Source organism: Microtus pennsylvanicus, chromosome 1 (genome assembly GCF_037038515.1).
Source record: "Microtus pennsylvanicus isolate mMicPen1 chromosome 1, mMicPen1.hap1, whole genome shotgun sequence".
NCBI lineage: Eukaryota > Metazoa > Chordata > Mammalia > Rodentia > Cricetidae > Microtus > Microtus pennsylvanicus.
Window position 1 is genome coordinate 30,161,850 of NC_134579.1, and position 17,402 is coordinate 30,179,251.

General features: G+C 49.0%; 1 protein-coding gene across 1 annotated transcript; it reads right to left on the reverse strand.

Moving 5' to 3' along the window:
• Positions 1-9,656: 9,656 nt before the first annotated feature.
• Atp5po (ATP synthase peripheral stalk subunit OSCP) lies at positions 9,657-16,792 on the reverse strand. The gene is made up of 7 exons (XM_075960122.1): positions 16,662-16,792; positions 15,724-15,774; positions 14,243-14,353; positions 11,061-11,190; positions 10,611-10,723; positions 10,054-10,140; positions 9,657-9,831 (listed from the first exon to the last, which is right to left on the reverse strand). Exons 1-7 carry the CDS (start codon positions 16,695-16,697, stop codon positions 9,718-9,720), a joined length of 642 nt encoding a protein of 213 aa, XP_075816237.1. The 5' UTR covers positions 16,698-16,792; the 3' UTR covers positions 9,657-9,717.
• Between the last annotated feature and the right edge of the window lie 610 nt (positions 16,793-17,402).

Below are 17,402 nucleotides of genomic sequence, written 5' to 3' on the forward strand. Positions count from 1 at the left end.
TCTTCCTTGTTTTGAGACAGGACCTCACTGCATAGCCCAAGCCGGCCTTGAACTTAGGATCCTCCTGCCTTAGCCTCCTATGTATTGAAATTACAAGTGTGTACCACTGTGCTCAGCTGTCTTCATTTTTATAAACAAAAGTATGACTTCGGTATGTAAGGGGACTTGATTTCCCCTGGGAGAACTGACCGGCTCTGGAAACAAACATCCCAAGAGAAAGCAGATCAGTGGATCACGAGCCCTGCTTCTTACCTTTCTATTTGTTTGCTTGTTTTTCAAGACAGGATTTCTCTGGCTAACCCCGGCTGTCCTGGAACTCACTCTGTAGACAAGGCTAACCTTAAACTCTCAGAGACCTGCCTGCGTCTGCTTCCTGAGTGCTGGAATTAAAGGTGTGCGCCACCATGCCCTGAGCTTGTTATCTTGACTTGGTGCCAACCTGAATCTTAGAGGCGTGTCCAGGAGGCCAAGGGCTTTGGTAATTTCAGGTTGGTCTTCCTAGGTGATGCAGCAGCGACCTCCGCAGGAGCTGGCTGGGCAGGAGTAGAGTTTACTGACCTCAGAGCGTCGCGGGGGGTTGGGGTTCCAGAATCTCATGAGTCTGAAATCCAGGGCAAATGGACGAAGTCTCTCTGGCTTTGTTTGAAAGCTGAAGTACCTGAGCTGGCTGAGACCACAATGAAGAGACAAAGAGAGTCAGTCCACACACTAAGGATTTGTGGTCTAGCCGCTCGGCCTGTTTCGAGTTTTAAAAGAGGTCGAAAGTGTGTTAGAATCTTTCACTCTGCCTTTCCTTCCGGGGTTCAGGCCTGCTGTAGACCTGGTGTCCCTGCTTCTGCCTCCTCTCTCCTGGGACTGAATTCTTGTGTTTTTTCTTTGTTTCCATCCGTTCTCCCCAAAGACACATTGACGATGACATGTCTGGGGACGCTGTACTGGTTAGGCTCCTGTTCTGGGACAGACGTCAGGGCAGAAGTTGGTTTGTATGAGTGGTGGCCATTTCCTTAAGAGAGCTCTGACCTTGCTGGACTAGGAGCAACAACAAGGCGTCCCAGTGTGGGTACTGAAGCTGCCAACCTGTGCCCCCTACACCTTTTGTGCATTGTTCCCTTTAAGGAGGGCCAGTGCTTGACTTTTTCCAACTACATTAATTACCTACCTGCCTAGGGTCCCTACCGGCAGGGGGCCAGGGATGCAAGGTCAAGGTAACGCTAGAAAGCAGAAGGAAAAAGGGAAGAGGGAAAGAAGGAAGGGAGGAGGGATAAAGGAAGGAGGGAGGAGGAGGAAGAGAGGAACAGGCAGTCAAGAGAGATCTTGGAGTGGGCTTCCTCTAGCTCTTCAAGCACCTTGGCTTCTCAGGCTATGGCGCCAACTGAGAGCTGCTTGGAGGTTAATGGCTCACCCACTGCCACGCGCTCCTTTTAGGAGTTAAAGGACCACATCTTTGGAGAGGAGACTCACGACCCCTGCCACCCCCACATGCCAGGCAGTCATATTTGTGAAGATGTGATTTAGCCCTCTCTTCTCGTCACAGAGGCTGCTGATACCTATGGTGTAGCCGCCTTTTGAGCAGCAAGTTCCCGTGAGCTCTTGGGCACCCACCATATTCTATTTTGAATGACCCCTATTTATGAACGTTGCCCTATGATGGGCTAGTCAAGGAAACAATAAATATTTCCTGGTAGCTCTGACTTGGAATAAACCGCTGGCTGGTTGCCAAGGGATTCGTCTGTCCTGCTCCCCGATACCTGGAAGGCAGTTGCGAGTCCCGGGCCACTTCCTCCCAAGGCACCGCATGAAGTCCCTATTTGTAGGTTCCCAGGATCAACTATGATGTAATAACTTCGTCTCTGTAAGAGCCAGGAAAGGTTCTGTCGGTGAGAAGCATGGAAAACACCACCCATGAGAAAGTCGGCCGTGATCGCAGGTTCTCTAACTTGAGGACATTAAAACTCAGATCCCAGCGCACTGCCCAGTCTACAAATCAGGAGCACTAATGCAGTCGGCAATGCTAAAAATGTGTTGTTTCTTCAGGGTCCCCCTTCCTGTCCAGGGTATGCCCAGGGGGCTGAGAGTCAGAGAAGCCAACTTTTTGGCTTTCAAGTCAACATGTAAATCTAATTTTAAGTCATTTTAATAACATAAAATTCACGTTTCGTGACTGGGGAGATGGCTCCGTCAGTAAAGCACTTGCCGTGCAAACCCAAGGACCTGAGTTTGATCCCCTGCACCCATGTAAAAAATGCCAGGTGCAGCAATATGTACCGGTATCCCAGTGCTGGGGAGGCTGGGACAAGAGGATCCTTGACTGTGCTCCCTAGGGGGGCTGGCTGGTGAGTTATAGTGAGAAAGCCTGTATTAAGGGATAAGGTGCAGAGCTATGGGGGAAGACAGTGCTGGGACCTGGGGTCTATGTGCAAGAGCTCCTGAACTAACGTATGCGCATACGTGCGCACACACACACACACACACACACACACACACACACACACACACGCATGCGCACGCATGCACGCACACACGCATAGAAGCGTAAGTGCTCACCTCCAAATAACTATTTCAGTTCTACATAGACCTAATTGGGTCCTTCCTTAAGAGGAGCTAATAATTTCTATTTTGGCATATAATTCTTCCAGTACCATGTGTGGTTGTCAGTTGCAGGGTAACTTGCCCCTTTGCTCTGTCAGGGCTTTTATATTTTACTAGGATTCTGTTCCGTGTTCTGGGCCAGCCTGGATGCTTGCTTCAGCACAGTGGTGGGTATCTCTTAGTGTTCAAGGGCCACCGAAGAGAGCTGCATTCGGAAGTGGGCTCATTCTGTCAGCTTTCAAAATACCCACCGTCCCTCTGGGATTTCTGGAGAGCTGATCAGGGGCCAAGGCTCCTTTTTGTGCCGTGGTGATGCCTCTTTCCTTCTAGAACCGTCTTCTACTCACTATTCGCGAGACTACCGTCCTGTGGTTTTCTGCCTCTCCAGCGATACTCTTTTGCGGTTCTCGTCTCAAACTCGGATATCGAATTTCCTCCTGTTCTTGGTGAAAACAGAGTGGGGACCCCAGAAATATAGGAGCCAAAGTCAGTGGGGTGGCTCGCGTGGCAGAAGCTGACTTCCCTTTGCAGTCTCTTCAGGGTCCTGCCGCTCCTAGATAGTTCTATGGCAGGCCCCGGGGTGCTGGCTCCCCCTGCTGCCACCTTACAGCATTGCTCCTGTGTGACTCGAGGAAGTCGCTAGAGAGAAGGGCAAAGGGCTAGAACCTGGTGGTGAGTGAGCGCTCCCAGTCCAGCGATGAGTGTTGAAAGTTGGCTTGAACCCAAAGCTTCTGGGCACAGTGGGGCTGGGACTTGCCAGAGGTACCTCCTTGACTTCCTTACCTTTTCTGTGTCTACTTCCGAGGAGAACTTTGCTATTCAGTTCGCCACAGAAAAGGGCTGGCGGCCTGAAGGAGGCTCTGTCCCCACAGAACTTCTAGAAGTCAGTTGGATAGCAGAGTGTCTACCCAAAGACTTCAGCTTCCGATATTTTAAGTGGCAAACATTGGTGAGATGTAGTCACTGACTGCATGGTGTGTGTCTGTGAGTGAGTGTGTATGGCTGTGTGCCAGGCATTGGGGATAGCCGTCTGTCTTGCTGACGGAGACAGGTAATGCGTCGAGCACGCTTCTCCACGCGACCAGTGTGGGCTAGGTACAAAATTAAAAAGTGTGACTTCCCTGTCCTAAATGACTGGGGATTTCAGTAGTGACAGCAGAGACCTGGGCTGTCTGGGTCCTGCTGAGTGTGGGACATGCAGTTGTCTAGGCCCAACACCCTGGATCTGCCTTGACTCCACTGTAAATGTAGAGGGCCTCTCTGTGTCTCTTTCCTTTGGAAAGACCTCCCTGGCAGGCTGTGTAGAGCTGGGGTAGTAATGCCATCTCTCCTCCTCTCGGCTCCCTTCCTTTTTTTTCTTTTATCTTCTTTGCAGTGCTAAGGATCAAAGCTAGGGCCTCATGTAAGCTCAGAAAGTGATCTATTTTTCAACATGCCGTTCTTTTATCTCTTGAAAGTACAGACAATCTGGGATAATTAGAGCGTGCAGAACCCCGGCTCACAACCACAAGCGCCCCCAATGGACAGGGAGTTGTCAACGGATGCTCGATGCTTTCTCAGGTCCCAGTCCGGGCTGTGTCACCAGATAGCAAGTGGCTTTGAGCCTTCTAGAGTGAATTCTCTGCCTTGAAATAAATCCTTTCCCTTAGCCACCAGTCAAGCACCAGGGGCTGCTCTCCCTGTCCCGGAACTACTGTCATGGGGAAGATCCTAGAAGGCCTCAGTGTCCCTGCCCCCAGTGACTGGATGCTTGTCCCTCAAGCTACCACTCTCTGGAGAGGAGGAGAGGTTTGAGCCAGGAGCCTCTCTGCCCTAGAGGCCAAGAGTCTGAGATTTTGCTTCTGAGAGGCAGGGCCCTCACACGCTAGATCCCCCTGTGACTTGTGAGTGACACTTGGGTGGCGTTGTGTTAGCCCCTGAGTTCTCGAAGACCAGGGCTCCGGGAAGAGCAGCGGGTGTGGAGTTGCCCCTCGCTGCTCGCTGTGTGTGTTGCTCTGGTATATCGCTTTCCTTGTCCTGGGTGCTCCAAACACTCGGAGGCTCTGTTGGCCTTCAGATGTAGTCCCAAGTCTACACACGCAGAGCAATAATCCTCGAGTCTCCTGATTCCCTTCCTGTCATTCTAGCTCCAGAGATGGAGGCAGGAGGATCAGGAATTTAGGGCCAACCTCAGCTGTAGAGGAGTTCAAGGCCGGCTGGGCTTCATGAGACCCTATCTCAAAACTAAAACCACGAAAACCGAGGAAGAGAAAGAGATAGAAGGTGTGCCCGTCACGGACTTAAGTCACCTTAGAGGAAAGCAGATGGTTTCCGTGGGCCATGCTCCGTGGAGGCACCTGGCCACTACGGCATCGGCAGCCATTTTAAAGGCTGTTTTAGAACACACTTCGTCAATCAACATTCTCAAACCATCACTTGCTGAGCATTCTCCAAAGGTCTCAATGGTTAGACGTGCATTTAAAGGAGCGTTTGTTAATGGCCCCAAGTATCTTGGAACTGAGAGATCAGCCTCAGATCTGGTCCACACAGCCCAAGCTGGAGCCCGAGTCCTTGCCCCTGTGCCAGCTCCTGGTACAGGGGAGCGAGCTGCCATTCACCTGTGTTGTGCTGTCTTGGCTCTTCAATGTTGCACCCTCACACACGCCGATGGGGCGCATACACACCTGTACAGAGGCGAGAAACCTCCACCCAATGACCTGTGTCTAACAGCTCCCAGCTCCTAGGTTTCTGCATCGAATGCAGTTTCCAACCAAGACAAAGACAGCAATCCACTGCATAATGTGAAACGACTGTGCTCCGTGTGTGGTTCGTCATGAAATCTCTGCTGTATGTGTTTGGGGAATGACGATTATATGTATATACCGTATGTAAGAGGCTATGCTGCCCAATGTTGCGTAAACTTACCAGATTCTCTAGTCTGAATATTTAACTTGTTATTGTAAAATGTGATTTCTCATTGAGAGATTATTTTTCTGTATGTACATGAGAGTATTTTAGGAATCTAATTTAAGTGCATAAACTCTAGAAGAAATTAAAACCATACTCCAGGAGTAGCAATGCCTGATCGGATCTCTTGGGTTCAACCCAACTAAATTTTATTAAAAGACAAATCCAAGTTGAATGTTTAGGAATTCAAAAGTGTGATTTATTTTTTCCTTCTGCCTTGCAGGGGACATGGTGTTAGTGAAGTGGGTGGAGGCATGACAGAATGGGAGGGACCACGTAGCCATGGCCTGGGGTGAGATCTTGTTACACTACAGGTTGCCTCCTACAGATGTCATATTCTGGAGTGAGACACACAGCCCGTCTTCCAACAGACTGCTGCCACAGACCATGTGGCCTGGTCAGAGAACTCAGGAGCATTCAGGGAGGCCACTCCCCGGCTTCAGCTTCTCCCACCATGGAGAAGCTGATGGGGTGAGGGTGAGGGGAGGCCGAGCCTGGGTTTTCCAGGCTCAGCTGTTTGTATGCAGGGGAAACAGGTACCCCATACAGCTTCCTGAAGGCCCAGGCTGAGACAAGAGGCCTGCCTCCCCTACTCTACACCCTTTCCAGAAAAATACAAGATGTTCAGGCTGCTTCTGAGCACCGCTGGAATGTTTCTTCAGGTGACCCAGGGAGGCTGGTGAAACTGTGTCTAACCTCTTTCCCCGGCCCCCGCTCCCCAAGAGAGCATCTACAAATGACTTTAGTTAGTGGTGACTCTGAGTCCAGCCTTGCCACCTGATCGGAAATGCCTCTCGATTAAGAGCCAGTTTCTGGTGACAGGGGTGACCACTGATCACTGCAGAAGTCTAGGGTCCACTGATGAAAAGGACAAGCACGGGGGTGTGTTGGGCCAGCGCTTCTTTCAGTAAGCTGTGTGCCTCTTAATGCTGCCAGCTCTGTCTTAATAACCCTGCTCTGGCGCACGCTGGAGTCAAGCCATGTCCTGCCTGCAGAGGTGTGGGCAGCTTTACTGCAGGATGCTTCCTGGACTCTGCTAAGGCTGAAAATGACTGTATTCTATAGCTGCCTCTAGTCTCAAAGATGGGGCCACTTAGCTTGCTCAGATGTAGCCTGGGAAGGCATGTCAGGCCAGCGTGTAGAACTGCACAAACTCTGGCTTCTCTGTCTGCATAGACCCTGCTTCTTCTCTCCTGGAATGATGAGCGCTGGGCTGGGGTGACCACAGGTTGTGAGGATACACCAGCCAGACGAGAGAACTCCAGGCCCTCCCCCACAGCATTGGTCGGTTAGCATTTGTGATCTCTGTAGTGGGCCATGGTGCTGGTAGCCTGCAGTTCACAGCCGGCAGTGGTGGAACTAAGCCACTCCCCCATGGATGTCCAATTCATTGTAATGTGTACTTGTTGCTAAGTAACAGTATTTTCATGAAAGGATTATAGTGTCCGCTTTATAACACTAATAGAGTTCTAAAGATTATTAGACATTGTTATAAGTTAGACTTCTACATCTGCACAAGGCCTGCTGAAGCAGGCTCATAAAGCTTCTTTTCCATTTGTTTAAAAGGTTTTTTAGTTTGTTTTTTTCATGTCTGAACACCCTTTGGCACCTTATTACACATGAAATGTTGTTTTACCAGCTCAGTTTCCAGCAATAGGGCATTGACTTTCGTTGTACAGTGGCAACATCAGTAGGAATCGCCAGGCCCTGCATCTCATTCTTGGTCGCTTTGGCCTGTATGGTCCAAATCACATAAGCTCACGAATAAAACAAGAACAGCCAACCTCACTACCTCAGATTATTCTGAGCTTTTTCTTCCTCCACTTCTTTGCCGACACACAGGACGCCCTGAAAATGAGTCTCTCCCTGTGGCCATTTCCCAGAGTAAGGTTGTAGTTGTACAAGAAAAATGATGTAAAAATAAAATAAAAACATATGGCAATCCCTACCTTTCCAACTCTCCTGTGTCCTCAGAGAGTCAGCTCTGAGACAGACTCCTTGTGTTGAGTATTCCTAAGAATAGCATGAGAAATGCTGAGAACAGTTAGGGGCGCCAAGGAAACCTAGCAAGCCCAGTAAAACTTCCTGGAGACTCTTAAATGAGTGGGCTTTTCTTTTTGGACAGGGTCACACATAGCTACCTGAGGCTGGCCTTAACTCCCAATCCTCCTGTCTCACACCCCATGCACAGTTGGCTTCAGTGTGAACTTGTGGTGCCCTTCATGTGCTGTCTTCTATGCACCCAACGTAGGATGTTAGGTGTACCCTACTTAATAGTTAACACATATCATACCCATGCAAAGGGCTGTTCAATTGCACAGCTCAAAGAAACCTTCCCATTTGTTTGCTTTTTCTCATCAGCTTGTCTTCCAGTGTGGTTTTGAGAGTTGTTTAGCTATACCTTCATTTACCCTAATTTGTTCTAAGACCCAAATGGATACACACACACACACACACACACACACACACACACACACACACACACACACAAAACTTAAACCTTTTTATCTTTAATTATATGGTGGGGGCAGGCACGTACACACGAGTGCACTCTGCCTGCACTGGCCACAGGTGTTGGATCTCCCTGAGTTACAGGTGTTTGTGAGCTGCCTGTGTGTTGCATCAGAATTCAGGACTTCTCGAAGACCAGTATGTGCTTTTAAACACTGAGCCACTGTTCCAGCTGTTTTGCTATTTTGTTCTGCTTGCTTTGTTTCCTCGAGACAGGATTTCTCTGTGTGGCCCTGGCTGTTCTGGAACTCACTCTGTAGACCAGGCTGGCCTTGAACTCAGATCTGCCTGCCTCTGCCTACCAAATGCTGGATCAGGCTTTTGCTTTTTGAGGTAAGGTTTTGATATGTATCCCAGGCTGACCTCAAAATCCCTATCTTTCTGCCTCAGCCATGAGGGTTGGGATAATGTGACACGCCACCACACTAGGCTGTTCTGTTTGAAGGTGTTAGGAAGGGCTTCCCTGTGAAGCTGGGCCCTCGAGGTGGCACACGCCTCAATCTCAGCACTTCAGGGGCACATCGCTGCCTAGGACCCATGGCCAGCCTCAACTCAGATCCAGGACATTGTACTTCATAGCACAAGATTATCGTGGGCAAGGCTTTGGGGTCATCTCTGGTATTTGTGGGGTAATCTGCATCAGTGCTGCTGTCTGTGTGAGCCTTGCAGTGAGCATGCGAGGCTATCCCGGTCCTCAGTGGCAAGCCGAAGGCAGGCAGTGAATCTTGGGAAGGTAGAGAACCATGCTCAACAGGAGAGGCGAGCCTAGCAGTGCTCAGCAACAGGGGCTTGTTTCTCCCTTGTGATAAGAGCCCTTCGCCTGGCTGCTCTGGACCCCACTACCTCATCTGTATCTAGTTTGAAGAAACCACCTGCGGACTGCCAGGCTGCTGGCAGTGAAGGGTACCCGGACACATCCCACTTCCTCTCTTCCCCTTTGCTAAGACTTAGCCCTGGGGTAAGGCCCTTCAGCTGTCTGTGAGGCAACCGCTCTTGGGCATGGCCCAGAAGGGCCTACTGGTGACCCCAAGAGCTCCAGCTGCTCCAGCAGCCTCAGAGGCGAACTCTGGGAGCTGCAGGTGGACTGGGAGCATCTCAGGGGCAATGGGGACTTGCGTGTTAGCCTGACTGGCTGGCTCCAGCTGTGGTCAGTGTGTCATCTGTCACAAGGGGAACAATCATGAGATGGGGATTGCAAACCAGACTCTGTGGTTCAGCCATGTTACCCTGAACAAATCTCACGTGTAAAATGAGAGATACCTATTCTACTGTATCACAATATTGCTAGATTTCATATGAGGGGCACAAAGTGCCCTTGACAGTTCAGACCCTGAGCCCACCTAAGCTTTTTCACCTTCTGACTATGGTCAGAAGTTTTATGTCAGGATCAAGAAAACCTTTCAGTAGAGAGGCCTCCTTCAGCCACCCCTCAAAGACATGAGATTTTGATAGGCTACATATGTAGACACAATGTTAATTTAATCAAGGAATCCCTAAGAATAACACACAGTCCAGCCCAAGGGCATTCTAAACTCAAGACTAGAGGAGCCCGCCCACGGGAGGATGAAGACCTTGCACTGCAAATCCCTTAAAGGACAAGAAGCAGCACCCTCTGTTTAGGAAGCGGTTTATTGTTGCTCCAAGGATGAGCGCTCACAAAGGCAACAGCCTTCAGAGCATCTCCCGCATGGCCTGGCTGAGCTTCTGAATCTTGGTCTTCGCAGACATGTCAACGTATTTCTCCCCAATTCGGACAATCATGCCACCCATGATTGACGGATCAGTCTAGGAAATAAAACAGGTTGCAAATGTGAAAACACAGGATTCGCTCATCAGGTGCGCAGATTAAAAAACAACCAAAATCCTGAGGAGGCTCGCTAAAACAGGCAGACCACCCACAACACGAGGGGAACTATGCTGGGATCAGGACTCAGCTTCAGCTCAGCCTCGGCACCAACACTGCCCACAGCCCGTGGCCGAGTCAGACAATGAAGGAACCAAACCCACCTTAACCTCCAGTTTCAATATCTGTCCTTGACCCAGGAAGCTCTTCAGCACGGTCTTTAACTCGGAGAGAACAGCGTCATCTAAAGGCTGAAAAAGAATGACCACCCTTTAAACAGAGCACAACAGTTAGAGAGAGGGAAAAAATACAAATACTCGTAGGAAGGGAATATCATGTACACAGAGTGCAGACTTCTGAGAAAAGAGGCCCGAGTGATCCTGAGCCCACCTAAGCCTCCCCTTCTTGACTATAAAATAAGGACAATCTTAGGATAGTAAAGATGACAAGGTCCCCAGCAGATGGCAGCGCCAATAAAGGGTGGTAGTTACTGCCCTGCTGGCAGCAGGCCACAGGTTTAAACAGTCTTATTCTAGAACTTAACATTGCATTTAAGAGTCCAGGCTATAACAGGACCTAAACAGCTAGTTCATAAAATGCTTCGATGTCCTTTAAATGCAGCCAGGATCCCCATGACTAACTGCTGGCTTCCAGGTGGAGGCTCACAGGAATCTCACTAGTGACAAGTTGCATTCCGCAGTGGGGGGAAAGGGCCACTTACAGATGCTGTGGTCACCGTGCATGGTACTTCTCCACGGTGGACACTCATGATGGTGGAAAAGGCAGAGATGACCGCCTGGGTATTGCTCAGCCGTCCGTTCTCAGCAAGCACATCTGCGCAAGTGACAGGAACTCAGTGAGTCACATTCAGAGCAAAGCCAATTTGTAGCTGGGGACACCACAATCAGAGTCCTCGGAGACTGCGAATGGGGGCTGGCGGGACGACTCAGTGACTCAGCACGGGAGGTGCTCCTGCAGCAAACCCAGGCTCAGTTCCCATATGTTGGCTCATGACCACCCACAACTCCAGTTTCAGGGGATCTTTTGACTTCCTGGGGCACCAAGTTTTTTTCTCTCTCTGGTCACTTCCCCCTCTTAACCCTAATCCCAACCCTTGCACAGTTAAAACAATTATCTAAGAAAACCCAACTGGGAACGTGGCCACACTCACTCATGAGGTTGGCTGTCAGTGGAGAAAACTTTTCCTTGGCTGTGATACTAGCCAGACTTTTCGCTTTGATGGAGCGCTTGACGTAGGGGTTCAGAACCGCAAGAGACACCTTGGGGTCCTTCAGGAGTTGCTGTAAGCACACACACAAGTCAGTCAGCACACATTTTGTTCATGGGGTTAAAGATATACTTTAAAGAACTCCAGAAATACCTTATGAGGTTCCTTACATGTATTTTAAGAAACCATACAAAATTAAGCAGCCACAGTCTCACCATATATCCTACCGCATGTGACACCGTAAGCCCGTTTTCCTCAGCACACATTCCCCCAGCTACACTGAGAGGCCTCTCTCTGAGTCCCCAGACAAACCTAACTATGAGATTCTGGACTGAAAGGGAAGAGAACAAGAACCACAACCATGTTGCAAATCCATTTTATCCCCATTTTGCTAAAGCACAAACACCAACTTAGTAACCACCTGCAGCTTCAGCACCTGCTGACTTCACCATCAGACCAGAGTTCAAGGACCCACAATGGCTCTTCCTGGGCAGGCACCTTCCAGTTACACATCTGCACACCTGCCAGCTGCTCCCCAGCACCCCACTGGCTCCTGGCTGGAATTCAGTCCATTGCCAAGCAGTGCTGATTTTCATGCTAGGATTTCCGCCTGAGTAGCCACACAGAAAAGGCCTTTACAGATATGGCCCCGGAGCCTGGGTTACCCACCTTCTCATGTTTCTGCTAGTAACACCCAGCAGACATCTAAGGTGACATCTCTTACCATCCCACCCCTGCCCCCAGCCCCTCAAAACCTCACTTGTAGCACCTCAGATAACTACCTTCTTCTCTAGGACTGACTTTTGGGTTGTATAAAAGCAAATCTAAGTAATGAGAAACATGAGAGAGACAGACACATACACACATAGAGAGAAAGACAGACAGACAGACACATACACACATAGAGAGAGACAGACACATACACACATAGAGAGAGAGAGACAGACAGACACATACACACATAGAGTGAGAGAGAGAGACAGACACATACACACATAGAGAGAGAGACAGACACATACACACATAGAGAGAGACAGACAGACACATACACACATAGAGAGACAGACAGACACATACACACATAGAGAGAGACAGACAGACACATACACACATAGAGAGAGACAGACAGACAGACACATACACACATAGAGACAGACAGACACATACACACATAGAGAGAGAGAGACAGACAGACACATACACACATAGAGAGAGACAGACAGACACATACACACATAGAGAGAGAGAGACAGACAGACACATACACACATAGAGAGAGACAGACAGACACACACATACACACATAGAGAGAGACAGACAGACACATACACACATAGAGAGAGACAGACAGACACATACACACATAGAGAGAGAGAGAGACAGACAGATCATACACACATAGAGAGAGACAGACAGACAGACACATACACACATAGAGAGAGACAGACAGACACATACACACATAGAGAGAGAGAGACAGACAGACACATACACACATAGAGAGAGACAGACAGACACATACACACATAGAGACAGACAGACACATACACACATAGAGAGACAGACAGACACATACACACATAGAGACAGACAGACACATACACACATAGAGAGAGACAGACAGACACACACATACACACATAGAGAGAGACAGACAGACACACACATACACACATAGAGAGAGACAGACAGACACATACACACATAGAGAGAGACAGACAGACACATACACACATAGAGACAGACAGACACATACACACATAGAGAGACAGACAGACACATACACACATAGAGACAGACAGACACATACACACATAGAGAGAGACAGACAGACAGACACATACACACATAGAGAGAGAAAGAGGGAGGAAGGGAGAGACTATGGCATGGTGAGTGTGTGCAGGTCCGACAACAACTTGGCCAGAGTTGGTTCTCTCCTTCCACCATACACCACGTGGGTCTCAGAAAGTGAACTCAAATGCCATGCTTGGTGGTAAGTGTCCTTACCCAAGGAGACATCTTATCTGCCCATACACCAAGCTAATGTCCACCACCAAAATCATCACCTTCATGGTGAACAGGATTGCTTGGCTCAAAGAGAGCTTAGCTGACCACCATATACAGTGATGACCAGAACAGGGCCTGTCTGCTCCAGTCAATGCCTCTCACAGGGTCCCTGGCAGGAAGCCAGGCCCAGGCAAGTGCAGACAAGGAGGGAGGACGGCTAAATTTGTTTTATAGACAGAGTAAAGTTTAAGCTGAGTGAATGAGATGAGCAGCCCGTGCAGTGGTCCTACTACACAGGACACTGTGCTAGCCTGGGAAGGCCGGACTGCTTTCTCTAAGGGATCTTAAAACATCTAACTGGAAAAACCACCCTTCCCCTGGGGTGACCACACTGGCCGTGGAGTGAGAGCAGACACTTGGTTTCTGCTATTCAAAGGTGATTTCCCTTTCTTTACCTTTCAAAGGAAAATGCAAAGAGAGATTTTTTTTTTCCTGGGCAGTCTTGGGCCTATCAGTTCTGTCTCATTACCCAGCAGCCTCTGCTCAGCCATTCTTCTTTCACTTCTTGGGAATAATTACAAATTCCCCGGAAGGGCAGGATGGCCCAGTGGGCAGAACACTGGCTGCCAAGCTGCTGGCCTGGGTTTGCTCCCCAGAACTCGCAGGGTAGAGGACGAGACTCCAACCTCTATATTTGCACTGTACATGCCCAAGAGTCCCCAATTCCCAAAATGAGGAAAGGTAATTAAACATTTTTTAAATATTTATTTATTTATTATGTATACAATATTCTGTCTGTGTGTATGTCTGCAGGCCAGAAGAGGGCACCAGACCTCATTACCGATGGTTGTGAGCCACCATGTGGTTGCTGGGAATTGAACTCAGGACCTTTGGAAGAGCAGGCAATGCTCTTAACCTCTGAGCCATCTCTCCAGCCTGGAATTTTTTTTTTTTAAATCTAGGAAGTTCCCGAAGAAACTCACGAAGAAATGTAATTTCAGTAATGTGAAAATAAATTCAAAAGACATTAACATAACCTTGATCTTTTAACACGTCTTGTAGTTTCCAGTGGCTCTTTTTACAGGTCAGGAACAGGCACTGCCAGGACAGCTACTCACCCCCATCCGTAGCAACTCCTTTTCCACTTGGTCCAGCTTATTCTGTTTGGAAGCAGCAGAATAAAGGGCGGTGGCATAGCGACCTTCGATGCCATAAAGCTGCACGGGGGGCTGGGAAGGAAAAGAGGGAAGGGAGGAAGAGTTCAGCCAGGAGTACAATTATTGTTGTATTATGACTTAGAGACCACAGCAGTTAAGCACTTCACCAAGGAGCAGTCCTAAATGAGGACTCACACACGAGGGACATCTCACTTCCTCTGTCCCGAGTCTCTTCCGGCTCTACCTACTTGCAACTGTCTGAGCTTCCCTTCCTTGAACTCAGTACAAGGCAGGCTCTAGGCATGGGAGGGTTCAAGGACTAACAGCTCACAGCTCTGAAGACAGGCCAAGTGCACACTCCCCATCACTGCTACGGTGTTTGAGGATGCTCTCAGGATGAATAAAATGCCTCTATTCAGAGGTCTCACGGAACTTGCTTCTGTTGAGACGGGTGGAATGTGTTTCTGTAAGTTCCTACTGCATTCTGTTCTGCTATTTCCCAAGGTGAGTTTATGTATAGTTGACTGGCCTGGGCGCCAGAGAGCATATGACAACCCAGAATATCTCTAGACCTGTAAGCTAAGAAAGCTGAATGGACCCTTCACACATGAACTAGTAATTAGAGTTACAAAATAATCCATGTACATTCACCCATATTTCACTCTGTATTGGGTAACCAAGTTGGAGTTGTCTGCATCAATCAGACTTCTGGGTTAAAGATAAAGAGGCTGGCAGACCTTTGCAAGGTGAAACTACAGGTGCCTGGTAGAGCCAATCCAGTGGACCCATCAGTATTGATTTTGTTTGGAGAAAAAGGGTGCAGAGTGTCAAGAAGTAACCTGGAGTTGCGACACAGTATCAACTCCTGTAACAACTCTAAGGATCTGGGCAATGGTTTTACTCCCAGCACTCCAATCTCTGTGAGTTCAAGGCCAGTCTGGTCAACAGAGTGAGTTCCAGGACAGCCAGGGCGGTTACAAGAGAAACCCTGTCTCGAGGGGGAAAAAAAGAAGAACCTGGGCACTTTATTTTCTTTAGTTAGAAATATTTCCTTCATAGAAAGAAAACAAAAGGCTAGCTTGTCTATGAAGGACTACTAGGACAAACAATTTAAAATTCGTGTACCCATACACCCTGTTTGTGTGTGCGCGTGTACACACATGTGGAGAACCGAGGGCAGAAGACAATTTGCAGGGCCCTTCCTTCCACCATATGGCTTCCAGGGATCGATCTCAGATTCTCAGGCTTGCCACCAGGAGCCTTTACCTGCAGAGCTTTCTTGCTGGCCCCAAACAAATAATTCTTAAAACATTAAAGGCTAGGGATGGGCTGACCACCTCCCCCAACTCATTTGGAAACTGCGAATCTTGCAGAGAAAAGGTAACTACACATCTCTGCATTTCTGTTTAACTCCCACCACAAGAGAACGGAGGTCAACATACCCTCACGAGCTTGGCAAAGGGCCTGACCACAGACGTGCTGAAGCTCCGTACCTTTAGAACACAGAGATAAAACAGGGTTATGGGAAGGATTTCTGCATTACTCAGCAGTATGTTAAAATAATCTAAGTGATTCATTGCATCGATTCTCTTATTACACAGGCCATATGACTGGGAACTGCTCTTTATCTACGAATAAATTCCCTATTGAACCATCCCAATTGCTTTGGAAACGGCCTCCCTACCACCTTCCCCGCTGGATGGCTGAGAGAGAAAATGCTAACTTCCCAAAATTTAATTTTCCAAAAAAGAAATCTATCACCTTCGATAAGAATTTTATATGAAAGTGGAATGTTTATAGTTATATCACCTTTGAGGAAATTTTAAAGAAAGTAGGAGGATTTCAGTCACGAGTCAAGCAAATATACTTGCTTAGGAACTGAAACGCTACCCAAGGCCAAAGACTGAGTATACTTGATACGGCAGGCTTCGGGTCTTAAAGAGATGACACTGTCTGTCACGGGAAAAGCCTGGAATAGACAGCTTAGGAAGCACCTCGCAAGGGCACAACAGGTCATTATGCTTCCTGCTCTGGGATGCATAGATTAGAACTGGCTGAGTTAAAAACTACGGTGTTGCAAACGAAAAGCATCACGGCAGATGATCCAGGCGTGTGTTTTTCCCAACCAATTCCAGGTTCCTCCGTCTCCCAGACCCTGGCGGGCTGCTCCTCCGCGCGGTGACCCTTGATGTCAAGGTCAAGACAGCGCAACCCCGCGCCCACGACCCGTGGGGCCGAAGCCCCATCCGCCCCACGCTGTCCCCAGTCGCGGGCCCACGGCTCTCGTGGGCGAGCTGACCCCTCAGCCACGGCCTCGCACGCGGCGCTGGGAGCCGGGGGCCGGCCACCCCGGGTGGGACTTCCCGCCAGCTTCGCCTACCTGCCGGGAGAGCCCGGCCGCTGCTGGCGCCGCCATCTTTCTCCGGGCGGGTGTAGGTCAAACCCAAGTGGGGACGGAGCCCAGAGGAGACAGAGCGCACGCGCGCGCCAGCGTAACCATTCGGCTTTCTGGGAAATATGCTCATCGGGTTCCAGGGTACATGGGTAGAGACCTCTTGCATGCTGGGAGTTGTAGTCCATAGGCGCCGTGGTGCGGCTGGGCTCTTGAACCCGAAAGAGATCTGAAAATTAAATCTTATATTACTGGCTGAGCGGGTATTAGTGTAGAGTGGATGGGTTCCCTTTAGTTTAAGGTTTACATTTCGATTCTTTGCACATTCATCGTCAATACCTTTGCCTCGTCTAGAACCGTAGTCTGCCAAAGCGTGCTTTGGTGCCAATGATTCACGCTTTGCTAAACAAATCAATACAAAAAGCACAAGCGACCCTCCCAGGGTCACATGCTTGAGACGAGGCTTCCTCGGCCTGATACAGTTTTCTTTTCCCCCTCCTCCTTCCTCGTCTTACTAGAGCCTGGACTTGCTAGATTTCGGCGGTGTGTGCTTTTCAGAGTAGGAAAGAATGGATCAGAACTAGAATCAGGTTTTAATCAAAGATGACGTAGAAAGTTAAAAGTCAGCATGAGCCTTAGCCGGTTTCTCTGCGTTCTTACAACCGACACGTTTTCAATGCCCTTAATTTTCTCTTCTACAGCAAAGACAGTCAACAGTCTCATCCAAAA